This window comes from Dromaius novaehollandiae, chromosome 19 (assembly GCF_036370855.1).
Source record: "Dromaius novaehollandiae isolate bDroNov1 chromosome 19, bDroNov1.hap1, whole genome shotgun sequence".
Classification (NCBI taxonomy): Eukaryota; Metazoa; Chordata; class Aves; order Casuariiformes; family Dromaiidae; genus Dromaius; species Dromaius novaehollandiae.
Window position 1 is genome coordinate 4,720,814 of NC_088116.1, and position 14,570 is coordinate 4,735,383.

General features: G+C 52.0%; 2 protein-coding genes across 6 annotated transcripts in view; both read right to left on the bottom strand.

The window, feature by feature from the left end:
• Positions 1-422: 422 nt before the first annotated feature.
• Positions 423-9,181, bottom strand: ALDH3A2 (aldehyde dehydrogenase 3 family member A2). 4 transcript variants are annotated; one of them, XM_064523182.1, is made up of 12 exons: positions 9,131-9,181; positions 7,302-7,475; positions 6,917-7,148; positions 6,738-6,823; positions 5,665-5,873; positions 5,372-5,489; positions 5,068-5,209; positions 4,698-4,864; positions 4,124-4,223; positions 2,998-3,233; positions 1,834-1,957; positions 423-1,500 (listed from the first exon to the last, which is right to left on the bottom strand). In XM_064523182.1, the coding sequence occupies exons 1-11, from the start codon at positions 9,164-9,166 to the stop codon at positions 1,877-1,879; spliced, it is 1,581 nt and encodes a 526-aa protein (XP_064379252.1). In that variant the 5' UTR covers positions 9,167-9,181; the 3' UTR covers positions 423-1,500; positions 1,834-1,876. The 4 variants fall into 4 exon arrangements, with proteins under 4 accessions (XP_064379252.1, XP_064379250.1, XP_064379253.1 ...); XM_064523180.1 differs by lacking the exon at positions 9,131-9,181 and adding an exon at positions 8,052-8,300; XM_064523183.1 differs by lacking the exon at positions 9,131-9,181 and adding an exon at positions 7,663-7,736.
• A 3,484-nt stretch (positions 9,182-12,665) lies between these two features.
• The window catches only part of ULK2 (unc-51 like autophagy activating kinase 2), a 44,093-nt gene continuing 42,188 nt past the window's right edge, over positions 12,666-14,570 (bottom strand). For both annotated transcript variants that reach the window (XM_026101364.2, XM_064523179.1), the window contains one exon: positions 12,666-14,507. In XM_026101364.2, coding sequence (XP_025957149.1) covers positions 14,440-14,507 — 68 coding nt within the window. In that variant the 3' untranslated portion in view covers positions 12,666-14,439. The remainder of the gene's footprint in view (positions 14,508-14,570) is intronic.

Below are 14,570 nucleotides of genomic sequence, written 5' to 3' on the forward strand. Positions count from 1 at the left end.
CCTGCATGCGATCGCAGAAGCACACGGCTTTGCCCAGGCTCAGCACACCTGGCCAGCGGGGTGTTTTCGCATGCTGTGGGAGCCACTGGCAGTCAAGGAACTGCGCCTACGCTACCGTCCAGATCAGAACAAACCCCAAACCAGCAGCCACTGCAGGTAGGAGGCAGCTTATTAGAGGACTTCTCCAAGCTGCCGTGAGCACAGCATCTTCCTAAGACTGATCCATCTCCTCTTTCCCCCTAAGCAGGGAGATCTCCGTGCTGGGGTCTGTGCCCCGGTGCCGGCAGCGGAGGCGGCGTCCATCTCAGCCTGCCACCCTGCAACGCGCACGCGACGCTTGCCCAGGCCACGGCCGGAGCCAGGAGCAGCGGAGGTCGGGCACGATTCCCCGGGGGGCCGCAGTGACTTACCAGGAGGCTTGCTTTAGTATGTAATTCTCAGTGTTTATTGAGTACTTGCAAAATGTATTGCTATAAAAGCTTAGCGCATGGATTTTCACCGGGCATGAAAAAATCCCTTCTATTGCACAGTAGATATAATTTTTCACTATATATTGTTGAGAATTGCATTTATATGCTATTTATTATTCCTTCTTTTAATATCAAGCCTTAAATTTTCCCAGTATCCACTCCCCAAGATAGAACAGCTCCCACCTTATTTCCAGTGCAAGATTATAGCAACCCAGAGGCTCAAACACAAAGGAATACACTCTGTTTCTGTAATCATTTTTCCTTGGAGGAATCAGAGCAGAAACGGATTCTTTGTCATTCCCAGTTCTCTAAACAGGCCTGGAAGTTGTTTTGTGCAAGCACAGGATACTCTTATTTGCAAAACAGATGTGGAACAAGTACCTTCTTTGTAATTTTTTAAAAGCCAAACAATCCTTATGGGCATGCCATGAAACCCAGATCCCAAAGAGGGATGTCAGCCTGCATCCCCTGACCAGCTGTGGACAATTCTTGTTCTAAGGGATCCACAGATACCTCGCCTTGATTAGAAGGCAAGTGGGAACCTCATTAGGTTTATTCATTCACTATCGATAAAAACCATTAGCCAGCACACTCTGAGCACATTCTGGTTCAGACTAGTCACCAGAAGGCAGTTGTTATGAGTACAACCAAAGACAGACATCCTAATAACTGCAGGGAAAACTCTGTTGACCAAATTACAGCTGAATCCTGAGATCATTTGTCACTGAAGAAAAGCTGAGCGATCTGGTGCAAGACACAGCATGGATACCTCGACGCAGGCATTTCTTGCTCTTCAGTCCTCCTTTTGATAGCTTGTACCAACTGGTCCCTTTATTTCTGCATGGCTTTTTGGTAAACATGAGTCCTGGTTAGTGCCTTTCTAAGCCTATTCTGTGCGCTTGACAGCTCACTGAAATAATCCATTACCAAAGAAAAAAATGATTTCTCAATTTAGGAAAAGAGACACCAAGCTCAGGGTATGATTATAGCACGTCGATTATGGCACCTTCTTTCTTCAGTAGTAAACCGTCTGTGAAAGCAAAACACAGCAACACCAACATCCCATGAAGGATTTGCTGAAATGAAGCCAATCTCCTTTCTAGAACAGCCTGAAGCAAAGCCCTTCACTCCCCTCGACTTCCCCAGGGTGCTGCCTGGCCCAGCTCACCTGCCTCTACCCCCTCGTCGTGCACTTACTGCTGGCTATCTTGGACGCTGCAGGAGCTCCAAACACAGCACACCAGGGAAACATCGTTCTCTGGCTCCTGGGGGAACCTTCTCCAAGCCCCAGATTCACTGCTCTAACAAAGCTTTGCCCAGTCTCAAACCAAGTCTGCATACAGTAAAAGAGAAAGGCTCCTACCTCACCGTAACAGCAACAGCAGTGCTCTGAAACCTGCTCCTCCTTAACACATACTGAGCCAGCCCAGCCTCTGAACAGCCAGCAAAATCAAGGGGGCTTTCCTCTTCAGCACAGACTGGTGATTCTGAGAAAACCCAAACGATTTCAAGACATCGTGAGCTTCCCCCCTTCGCTGAGGCGGCATTCATCAAGACAGCCTGCTTCTCTGCTGGGGCTGCAGGGCTGCAGCCAGTCGTTAGTTCTCATGCCTCCTCCTGCCTGCAGATATGGCTGGTACGGAGGACTATTCCCCCCCACTTGCTGGGCTCCTGCACTTCCCTTTGCAGCAGTAACAGCGCAGAACACCAAGCTGCAGAGCAGAGAGGCCTGCTCCACCCTGCCACCTCCTGCTTCCTCAGCGGCTGCTCCCTGAGGCCTGCTAAATCACCAGGGCAGGGACGAGAAGGACGCACAGCTGAGCTCTGCCAGGAGTGTCTGCTACTGCTTTGTCTGCCATGTCATGGAGAACCAAGAGCAAGTCACACCTGCAGTTTTAGATCTTTTTCCTCCATCTCTAGAGGCATCTCAAGTCCTCCAACCAATGCCAGCAGGCCTCTGCCTCCCACGGAAAGACAAGGACATCCCACCCTTCCACACTCCCCCACTGGAAACAGAGGAGGAAACAGAAATAACTCAGCTAAGGTCTGACAGAGGCAACAACTGGGTGAGGAACAGGACCTATTCCTAGACCTAGGCCTCACATCAAGCCACGCTTCCACAGGGCCCTGCAGCACAAAACTCCAGCTTGCCACACAAGGCAGTTGAGCAGCTCACACCCCTGCTGAAGCAAGCCCTGGAAACGAAGGCACTCCTGGGAAAGCCATCCAAAATGTCACAGCCTCCGCTACTGCAGGGAGTTCCTCACAGGTGCCACCCACCAAGGCAGAGCAACAAGTGGTACAGCAGCCTAGGAGATTTTTCTGAGGACATTTGTTTCCCAGATATTGCTTGCAAGAATGGGAAACAAGTCTTGGTAATTTCAGATGAGCCAAATGTTGCAAGTGCCAAGACAGAGAAAACAGGCTCGCTAGGCTTTAGGAAAAAACTGCAGTTGCAAAGAAGGAACTCACAAAGGATAAAGTGAATTGAACACACTCACGTAGAAAGCAGAGCGCCAAGGCTCACCTTTATCACCACCGCTGCCACGACCCCCAGCAGCGCCAAAACAACCAGTCCCACTCGGCCCTTGTTAAATCGCTTCAGGAGGAAGAACTTGGCCCAGTCCACCTTCTTCTGGCTGCTAGGTGGGTACCGGAGTTTGTTCGCCCCCTCCATATTCAGGCCCTTGATCAAGCAGGCCCGGCGGTGGGAGAAGGTCTCGAAGCTGTGCCGGCCGTGGTAGGCGCCCATCCCGCTGTTACCTGAGACACACAACCCCAAGAGGTCATGTTACGGGCTCAGCTGGCCAAGCCTTGGCTGCTTGAGGCCACCAGCAGGGCAAATAGAAGCACAGGTAAATTTTAATTGCTTTCCATCTGCATTGCATATCATCTACCCAGCATCCTCCCCGCCACAGTTTAAAAGCACAACTTCTCCTCTATGTTCCTGCAGAGAGAACAACGAGTCCTTCCCTTCTGCAGAACTCATAGTCTCAAAGATGTCCATCCATCCTCCATCCCTCCTCTTCCCCATACCCTTTTGACTAAGCAACCTCCGGTATTTCAGCGTGTCCCTGTGGGCGCTGTCTCCTAGGCCTCTGCGCCTTCCCTGGCTCTCCTCGAGATTCAGCTCCCCTCCAAACCACCACGCCAAGGCTCCGGGATCTGACTGATGCCCAGCAAGAAAGGTTCCCTGAGGACTCTCGCAGGGTGTGCCCCCTTCCGCTGTCCCAGCACAGCGTGTGCCTGTTCACATTCAGCTTGTGCACGCTGTAATGTCCAAACCCTCTTTGCAAAGCTTCTACGTGCTGTTCCGCAGCCTCTGCCTGTTCTCCCCAAGGCTGAAGTCCTACCCCTCTTCCTGCAATTAGTGCTAACCACCCCGATCACATTTAACATTTTGCATGCACCTTTCACATCAGTCTGCACTAAACACTTCAGTCTTCCCAGCAACACACGCCAGTTTTTCCCCTCCTTTGGCCTCTCTCCTAACACATTTTTAAGTTTTTTCTAGTTATTATTGCAGTCTGTTGTGCAGAGACCTTTCTGCTGTAACAGGCACAGGAGTATGAGGAACACAAACCAACCCCTGCTGCACTCTGTGTCACCACACACAGCAAGTCACAAACGTTTAAGGAGCTCCAGTAACTCACCGACACCACCAAAAGGCAAGGTTGAGAGAAAGAAGTGCATGATGACGTCGTTTGCAGTAACTCCTCCACTAGAGGTTTCTGAGATGACTCTTTTGATTAACTAATAGGAAAAGAAATACATAAAAAGAGGCCTAAAGAGTCCACACCATGTAACTAAGTGGGACTGGGAGGGTGGATATGAGCCACAGGACCAACATAGTAACGTCCTGCTGCTGTCAGCTCAGACAAGCCCTCTCTTTGCAACGTAACTCAAGGCAAGAGGTAAAGTTCAGAGGGACGTGAAAGCTGGAACACCAGGAGCTCTCCTCCCTAGCTAGATTTTACACGTGAAAGGTTACATGGTACTAAACAGGTACCAGGTTCATCCTTCTGTTACACAACGTGGTGCAAACCCAGAGCCCTTCAGCAGGTGCCCGGAGCCTCCTGCAGCACAGGGAACAGTCGTGGCTCACGGGAGCGAAACACCCCAAGTCAGGTATAAGCAGGAGCCAAGACGGGACCTGCGGGGAGCCCTGCCTGCGACCGGCCACACAGCATCCAACCACCGCAGCTGCGGAGCAGAGCCCGGACGCACCTTCTTGTTGTTGGAGAAGACGTACAGGGCGAGCGGCTTCTCCCGACGGCTGATGAACTCAATGGCCTCGTCCACGCTCCTCACTGTCACAATGGGAAGGACGGGTCCAAAGATTTCCTCCTCCATCACCTTGGCCTCCGGGGAAACATCAGTGAGGATCGTTGGTGCTGGGGAAAACGGGACAGCAGGACACTGAGCAAGTATGGACAGAAGACGTGGCCCAATGCAGGACCCAGCCCTGGGCTCTGCCAGGGTTCAACACAGAGCAAGCAAGACACAGACACACACAGCCCCCAAGGGGCACCCACTGCCAGCACAGGGTCCCTCCTCCGCCCGCCACCTCCCCGTCCCCGGCGTGTGCCACAGGTACCTATAAAGCAAGAGGCCTCATCGGCCTCTCCCCCGTGAGCGATCTTCTGCCCTTCCAGCAGGGCCAGGACCCTCTGGAAGTGACGCTTGTTGATGATCCTCTCGTAATCCGGAGACCTTTTCACGTCTTCCCCATAGAATTCCTGCCACACGGCAGGGCAGAAGCAAAGGACGTTACAAACCTTCCAAACAGCTACAGCTACAGCTCCAAGGAACGGCAATTACACAAACGCAAAGCCAAAGTGTACTCGCAGCTCCATGCTCCACAGATGCAATTGCCAAGGCCCAAGTAACTCCGCACTCACCTGCAGAGTTGTCTTGATATTCTCCACCACCTCGTCCTGGATGGACGGGTCGCAGAGGATGTAGTCGGGGGCGATGCAGGTCTGCCCACAGTTCATGTACTTCCCCCACGTTATCCGCCTAGGGCAAAAAGGGAGAAGGTTCCTCCGCAGTCAGCCACTTCCAGGCCCCTGCAGTCAGCGTGCGAGCGAGAACTACAGGTCGGTGCAAAAGACCAGAAACGCCCCCCGGCTCCTGCCCCACGCGGTCCCTGCCCCGCGGCTGAGCCCCCGCGGAGGATCTGCGGCAGCCTCACCTGCAGGCGACGGCCAGGTCGCAGTCCTTGTCGATGTAGCAGGGGCTCTTCCCACCCAGCTCCAGGGTGACGGGCGTCAGGTGCTTGGCAGCTGCTGCCATCACAATTTTGCCCACCGCAGAGCTGCCGGTGTAGAGGATGTGATCGAATCTCTGTGTCAGCAGCTCTGTCGTCTCAGCTACTCCTCCCGTGACCACAGGGTACAACTCCTGTGGGGGCAAAGAAGAGCCTTATAGTTACCTTGATTTAAAGCAATTAATATCAGGGGAGCAGCTCTCCAGGGGACAGACTCTCTTGCAAGTTATTTGGATCTAGATATTAGAGAGCAGCAACAGAGACAATATCTGCTTCTTCCCCTGAAACCAAATGTCACTTGTCACGTTGTCCCACATTAAGTAAAAGAAATGGAGACACAGGCCAGGGCTGAGCCAGGCCGTAGAGCTACTAGAGCACGAACGACCACTGGGCTGTCCACGGCGGCTATCCCCTTCCCCTGCTATACTCCCCTTTATGGAAGCGCTAATTCCCTAGGGAAAACTGCGCAGTGGGGCCGCGCTGTCAGAGCAATGACCTGTCTCAGTGAAACAGCACAAGGGACACAAGAACTGTCAGGTGAGCAGAGGACAAGCAAAACGCTGTGTTACGAGCACGGATTAGCAGGACGTGAAAACTGGAGGCTGCCTGCCACAGAGCTCCCCGAGCAGCCCCTGATTCTCAGGAAGAGCCAGGCACAGCCTGCACCCAACACGAACTCCTGCCAGCCTAGAGGCAACCGAAGGCAGTGCCCCAGGCAGCAGCTAAGAAACACCTGTGTGCCTCTTGACACAGCAGCAAGTGTCAACAAGACGATCATGTTGCAGTGGGATTATCTAGGCACGGTAGCTTACGCAACAGGAGGAAGAACACAGTGTGCCTCCCTGCTCTAAGACCAATCCAGCCATGCCTGTAGTACCTGCTTACTCCCTTTTCAGAGAGAGCAGGCAAATAAGATGCCTCCAAGGTGCTGAGGCCTTTCAAAAGCATGGCAGGTATTTCTTCAGGACAACCACAACATCAGACAGGGCTGCACTCACCGGGTCGATGTACCTGGGGAGGAGATCCGCTACCAGCTGGGCCGTGTGCTCGCTGATCTCCGAGGGCTTCACCACCACGGCATTGCCTAGGAGACAAACCCAGCGCGACGGTGAGCCTCCACGCTCCTCTCCCACCGTCCCCAGTGCCATGGGAACCAACGGCCACGACGGGTCCCCACCTGCCGCGATGGCCCCGATCAAAGGCTGCATGACCAGGATGAAGGGGTAGTTCCAGGCCCCGATGATCAGCACCACCCCCAGCGGCTCGGGGCGGACATAGGCCTCGTCCCGCAGCGTCAGCAGGTTCCTCTTCACGGGCTGCGGGGCCGCCCACGACGGCAGCTTGTCCACAGCCAGGGCCAGCTCCCCCAGCACGCCCAGGACCTCCTGGCTGTAGGCGTTGTGCCCGCACTGCAACCACACGGAGCTGGGAGAGAGCAGCGAAGGTGCCCGCCGCCCGCACCCACCGCGGCGCCCGGGGAGGGCTCAGCCGCGCCAGGCAGCAGGGGAGACCCCGGCTTTCCCCGCCGCGGCTGACAGCCAGCCCCAGCCCCAGCCCCAGACCTTGTGCAGATCCGCCTCGATGGCTCCCAGGATCTCCTCCTCCCTCTCGTGCACCATCCGCTCCAGCGCCTTCAGCTGCTGGATCCGGAACTCCAGCGAGCGGCACCGGCCCGACTTGAAGGCGGCTCTGGCCCGCTCCACCGCCTGCTTCATCCTCTCCATGGCGGCTCCGCGCTGCGGGACGGAGCAGCGCAGGCCTCACCGGGGCGCCCCGACCCCCCCCCCCCTCCCGCGGCAGGGAACCACCGCCGCCGCCCCGCGTCCCGGCCGGGCGGAGGTCGGACACCCCCCGAGCGCGGCGCCTTCCCGCAGAAACGGCGGCCGGGCACGACAGGCGCTAACGGCGCGGGGCCTCACTCGCCTCCGCGCTCCCCGCCGCTTCCGCCTTCCGCTCACGTGACGCCGCCGCGCCCCCTGCCCGAGGGGCCCCGCCCCCTCCCCCCCGCGAGGGCGGAATGGAAGCTGCCGCGCAGGGGGGGGGGGGGCGGGGCCGCGCAGGGGGGGGCGGGGCCGCAGCATTATGGGGGGTACGAAGCAGGGGTGCAGCTCTTGGGGGGGGGGGGGGGGATGCAGAGCAGGGGTTGGGATCACGCAGTTGAGGAGATCACCTAGTCGGGCCAGGCCAAAGGGAGGCCATGGAGAGAGGAAAGAGGAAGACATCAAGGGGGGGGCACAAAAGACAGGACAGGCTGAAACGCGCCCTGCCACTGCGCCGGGACCCCCCCGCGGCCCGACAGCCGGAGCCCCTACCTGGATCGCCGTCGGGGGGGGGGACGCGCTGCGCCTGCCGGGGCCCTGCGCAGTGCGGGCGGGTGCCAGGCAGAGCCCTGCACCGCCCACGAGCCTGGGGGCAGAGTCCCCGCCGGGGGCCTTATCCCGGGGCCAGTGCCAGTGGCGGCCCTTTGCCCCCATCGCCTCCCCCCGGGGCAAGGGCTGCACCAGTGCCCCAGCTCCGCGCAGCGGTTCTGCGCCCGCGGACGACATCGCGGTGAGCCTCCTGCGCAGGCGGCAGGGACGGCCGGAGGGACAGCCGGTCAGGGGAACGGGCCGGCAGCGCTGACACGCAGGTGGTGGGGTGCAGGAGGCAAGACCTGATCGCTACAGCTGGTCTGACCAGGACACTCGAATTAACAACACAGCGCCCACGCGGGAAGCGGACCAAAAATGCAGGAAGAGGAGCTGAGGAAAGGCTGGGCTCATTCCAGTTAAAAATAATCCTGCTCCAAGTTGTTCTCTTAAGAAACACAAGGAGGTTGCTTGAAAATTACCCTGGGGTTGCTACATGCTACCGCCTGGGACACAGCCGCTCGCGGAGCAGGGCAAGCTCCCGAAACACCCGCAAGGAGGCAATCCAGGTACTGCTAACGCCTCACATCCCCAAATCCCCTAAAGCCCCCCAAATCCATGCTTTCAGCAGCTGCCTGGGCAGCAGCCGTGTGCTCACACCACGACCCTAAAAACATTCCCCAGAGATCTGGGGGGCCAGACGTGCTGCCTTTGCCACCTCCCACCCTCTTCCTCTTCCCCCACTCCCCAAAATACAGAAATTGCCTCTCTGAAGTTAGCAGGCTTTGCGAACAGCTCCCAAGCGGCGGCTGAGGCAGCACGTGAACGTTTCACAAGCTGTTGCACAAATCTCAGCAGTAAACAGACCGCTCTGGAAGGGAACGACAAGAGCAACTGCCAACTCTTGCCTGCAGGAGGGAGCACGTAAAAGAGAAGCAGCCCAGGCCTGGAGGATCCCTCGCGTGGCAATACGCGAAAAGGAGCGGGGTTTGTGCTCAAAAAGACACAGGTAGAAGTGGGAACTTTCCCCGCAGGAGCGTCACCTGGGGAATGCACACGCTCCTCGATCCTGGTGGCATCCTTGCACACAGGGTGAGCTGGAGCTTCGTCCGGGCACCGTGCTGTCCGAAGGGCAGGGAAAGGCACATGAGGAGTGAGCTCTATTGCAGTGAGAGCAGAAGTCTTTGCCTCCAAGCTTTCAGAGCAGAGGATCAGGCTGTGCCTTGGGACACAGCAATGTATCCTCTGCAGTCAGCGAACCACAGGGACGTTTTGCAGAACAGGGAGATTGTTTTTACCTGTATTTTCCAGAGCAGCTGTTCTCCAGAATCTGCTCTTCTGGGTGTAAATTTTTCACCCTTGGGCCTGTGGATTTTCATGCCATAGCAGTGCTCCTCGTGCTTGGTGTCACGCACACGGGAGGCAAACGTCCCAGCTGCCCGTTCCTCCTAGCAGGTTATCCCTGTGCCACGGGTCAGGAGAAACGCTTACCTGATCGGCAGGAAGGGAAAGCAGCAGCGTGCTGGCATCCTGGGGAGGAGAGTCCCTTCCAGTCCTTGTCAGGGACATCTTTTAACCAGTTACAGACAGGAAATCGGCTGAGGAGTTTTAAGTCTTGCAAAATATCAGCCGAGTCTCTCTGGCCTGGCTGGGCGAGACACGTGGATTTTGGCGAAGTCTGGGATCCTGAGGGAGAAGGAGGAACACCCCCAGTGAACCCGGCGAAATGCACAGTCTGCGGCGCACGCCTCCCGCCTAGGAGCTGACAGCATTTTCTATTTTTACTCAGTCACTAAGAAACAATAAAGGAGGGAACTATTTATGGGAAAGTAATTGCACTCCAGAGGAGCCGGGAGGTAAGCAGTGCCGGGGTGCTCTGATCCCCAGGGCTATACCTGCAGCAGCCGGGGACATTTTACTGAGAAACCCCCCCTCCGTTCCTGGTGGTCCATTGCTCCAGCTCCCCTCCTGGAGCCAGTCAGCAAGACAGCGTGGCCAGACGGACTCCTGCTTGGAGAGCAAGCCGTGGTGCCGTTCCCTGCCCTGCTCCCCAAAGTGCCCAGCAGAGCCTGGGGAAGGAGGGTCAGAAGATGGGGCCACACAGGGTTTGGTTGCATCAGTCCACCGAATAATACAGCTAATCAACAAGCATTTTACTAGCTCACATTACCTCCACAGAGCTTCAGGTTTGTAGCTAGGCTGACTAATAATCCTCAATTTCTGCTTCAACGTCTATCTCGTCCAGAGCTCCAAGTGTTTTCTAAAAGGCCATGCAATGCGGCCAGAGGCACCGCGAGACGGGCAGATACAGAAACCCGAGCAGCACTCAATCATAACAGCAGCTACAAAAGATTAACAACAGGGAGAGGTTTTAAGGATCCTGCATGAATAAATGCAGCTCAGTTCATTTATGGCATCACTTGTTTTGAAAGCTGTGGCTGATCTCACAGTTGTGAGAAGGAGATGCTGTAGTACAGAGCCGTGATCTGTGGGCTGCATTGTAGACATAGCTGGAGCAATGGAAAATGTGAGAGCCACACAAAGAAACAATGCGAGTGATTGGCACAAAGACCGCAACAAGACTCGACAGCACCACTGGCATGCAGTCTGCTTTCAGCCAGAGAGGAGGGGGGAGTCTGCCACACACAAAAGGCTATTGAAAAGGTGTTTGTCCGAAGCAGCAGTGCCAAGAGTGAGTTAGACTGGTCTTCGGCTGACTTACCGACCTCAGGAGAGGGGTTACTGAGATGTGCCTTACTGATCTACAGAGAGGAGCTAAGCACGCAGTTAAAGTCACAGCTAGGGCTGCTCAGGTTGGATGGGGAAGTTCAGGATAAAAGGAGATTTGCCTCAAGCCTTGAAAGACATCCTGGCTATTCAAAAAAGATAGCCGCAGGCAGAGTTCAGAGTAGGAAAAAAAATTTCTAGCATAAAAAAAGGCAAAAAAAGAAAAAAGCAGCGGAAGCAGGAGTCAGAAAGGAGGCAGGTCACAAGTGAGGTCACAAGCCAGCCTTCGTGAATATCAAAGCATCAACAAGCTTTGAAAGCAGCAGTGTCCAGCTTTACTTGCCCTACAAGAACAAGCAAGCTTCCCTTTTCCGTGCAGCTGGGCTGTCGCGCTGCACAGCACTGCAATGCCCGTGGAGCACAACAACAGTTACCGTCTCTGAACCCAGAGGGACGACAGTCATACCTCGATGTTGGTGCACGAGAAAGCAGCAAGAAGCAACGCAGAACCTAGCAAATCCAAGGAACAACCTCTCACATCTCTGAAGTGAAAAATGCTTCTCAAAGTAATACATAAGACCTTAGCTGCAAGTTAACTCAATTTCATCATCTGTAGCAGAAGAAGAAGAGAATACAACTTCCCGCTTAAAAAACAAACAAACACCAAACACCACCATCACCAACAGGGAATGTCAGAATTGAAATGTGTTTTGGATTCCTTGGTGGACATGATATACTATGGAGAGAGTGAAAACACGGAAGTGCAGAACGTGGTGCTCTTGAGTAGATGCTATGGAGTTTAGCTAGAAAAGCAGTACATTAAATTTTTCAAGTTCTCTTTCAAAAGGCTGAGAAGCATTTGGTAGAAACAAGCACCTGCTGCTCAGTGCGGAGAGCTGAAGACAGAGGACAGCTTCAGGACCTTTGTGGAATGAGCTTATGCAGAAAGACAGGCCATGAACATTGGTCTCCTCCTCCTGAAAACAGCAAACAAGAATAACCCTTTTCTTCTCCTCCTGTTTGTGCAGCTGTAGTCTCGCTGGCAGAGGGAGAATGAGCTCAAACCCTGGAGAAAGGGGGGAAAAAAAAGTGAGTTCTTGGGAAAAGCACCCTATCTCCCAGACTTGCACATTAAGGCTTTTGCTTTGTTCCTAGATTCACGTTCAGACATTTCATTAGCATTCCCTGCTCACTCCCTCCTCATCCTCTTTTATCATGATGTGCCAGTCACAAGCATAGTTTAAAAAAAAAAAAAAAAAAAAAAACAGATCGAAAGAATGTTAATAGTACAGCTAAGAGAACAACAGCCATATACCAGCTATCACAGCACCCTCTCAGCTGGGGAGAGGATACTAGCTACAAGCTGGACAAAGCCTGGTTTTTGTAAGACTCAAACAGAAATGGTAACTTGCTGCCAGTTTTTGTCAATTAGCTGCGTATATGCTGTTTTGGCAGCCAAGACAGCTCCTCTTTGCTAGAGGCAACAAATAAGCACCTCGCTGAAGGAATGTACAGCTGTTACCCAGGAACCTATTTACTGTATCTGCTTTCAGATCCAAGTTAAAAACAAAACAGAACAGGCAGCATAAACTGTATTCCTAAAACAAACGAAAACAAACTCAGGGACACTTTCTGCTGGAGCCCAATTTTATCCAAAAATAAACTCAAGTGAGTTGCCCCCTCCGGCCCCGATGGTAGGTCCAACTGCTAAGGAGAGCAGCTCTTGACCAGTAGCAGATTTAGTCTCTGGGAAACATTCAACAACTGATTTAAAGGGGCAAGTAAAGATTTTTTTTTTCCCCCCTAAAGTTAACACAATTGGTCTTTGGTTACAGAGAGAAACAAACTCCGTTTTACCATAGAAACACTTCTAGTGTCAGTATTTATTTTACCTTAATATACATTTATACAGGCCATAATAAAAAGGCTATTACGCAACAGTTCAGTGAGTTATTACCTAGTTTCAAGAATAATGCATGCAATTACAAAGGAGAGGTAGAAACACCGTATTAAAGACCTAAAAATACAAACATTATATAAACAAACACTTTCAAATTAACTGTTGGAATTTCATACAGATAAATAAGGTAAAAAGTACATTACTCTGTCAAAGTAAAGGAAACACATGGTTATCCGAACACTGAAACAATATTTTGATGTGTAAGCCCTGTACAATTTTCTCGAATAGTTCAGACCACTGTGTTTAAGAGGATTAAAATGATTTTGTCCTGGAGAATGGTTTATTCAAGTATTCAAGCAGTTGAGTAACAAAAGAGTCCCAAAAATAAAGTATAGGAACCATTTCCAGAGAAGCTGATCTGCCTAAATACTTTGCAAAACTGTCCTGATGATCTTATGGGATGCTTGAAATGATAATGCCTATAAGGCTAAATGAAGCTTCCCACCTCTCCCCACAAATGCACACAAAATAATCCTGATTTTTCATACACTGCCCGTAGAAATTCTACATCAACCTATCAGCATCCCAAATCCCAACTTTTTTTCTGTTTTTGCATGGCTCCTTGTAGAACCGCTCATTTTACAGTATTCATTGTAATACTGCCCAAGCAACAAACTACAGAGAACTGTCATGACACCCCTAGAGACTGCAGGCATTAATGCACATATCGCATGCACAACAAAAGATGCAACCAAATCTATATAAAAAGCAAACAACCAGCAACTCAAAACATTTCTATTACTGAGAAAGTCCAGAGCAGTAGTTACTCAAGTATTAGACAAATAGGTATAAAATGGAAAGGTTCACATGAATACAAGTTTTTACAGTTTGTTTGAAAGTCTTCTAGAAGCTACATTTGAAATTCTTAAAAGAATTTTATGTACACTGAAATGAAATTCAGCCAAGTCCGTTGTGCCTTCTTTTTTTTTTTCTTTTTTTTAATACAGTTCTTCAAAAATGAATATACAGTTGCTTTAGTAAATTAGTGCAAAACAGTGTTTTGGAAGAAGAACAAATTGTATCCACATCAGCTGAGAACCCACTGGGGATTCTGCACAGATGGAGCGCATTTTCTTCCATTACCATCCTTCCACCATGTAAAAAAGTGCTTCCTCACCATCCCTTCATATGACAAGCTGAGTCAAGTTTACAATATATGAGCTCAGATCCAAGCCAGCTTAGCTCCAAAAGCTTCAAACAGCACTTGTACACGGTCAGGGTTTCCCAGATTCACTCAGCCACATTTTAATGACAATTAAAAAATATTTCCACAAACATTTGAGGGAATCTTCTGAGGGAAATGTCTTTATGTACCTGATGCAGAAGGATCCACTCTCTATACACCTCACGAGGAAAAAGCCCCTGCCATTCAAGTCAAAGCACACATACAAGAATCGGTCTGAAACGTGAAGACAGATTCTCTTAAATTCTGCTGCTAGGAAAAAAAAGGAGCTGCTGGATCAGTAAGGCAGGTTTTCTACAAGTGTACTTTTGGAATTTCTCCTCTTTGAATATGCTGCTGTTTCTTTGGTAGTCACCACAGAAATGTAAGAATCATCTTCCACATGGGGCAGAACAAGGACAACAATTAAGCTGTAGTGAAAAAAAGTGCAGTATCACTGATGTGGTCCCTTATGTTCACACCATCTGGTCCTTGGGATGTTCCTACTGCTCATATACAGCCACTGTGCTATAGCAAAGTGCAGAAAGCCTTCGCTCAATGCTAGATTTATCTGAAAACAGAGGTTGAAAACAGATTAATTTTATAATTCATTAACTGCATGTAATTTTCAGTG

Coding starts and splice junctions, on each gene's coding strand:
- ALDH3A2 (XM_064523180.1), bottom strand. CDS start 8,285: ATGTCGTCCGCGGGCGCAGAACCGCTGCGCGGAGCTGGGGCACTGGTG. Junction 7,476..8,051: donor CCCCCCCGACGGCGATCCAG/GTAGGGGCTCCG, acceptor TCCGTCCCGCAG/CGCGGAGCCGCCATGGAGAG. Junction 5,874..6,737: donor TCCCCAGGTACATCGACCCG/GTGAGTGCAGCC, acceptor TTGCCCCCACAG/GAGTTGTACCCTGTGGTCAC.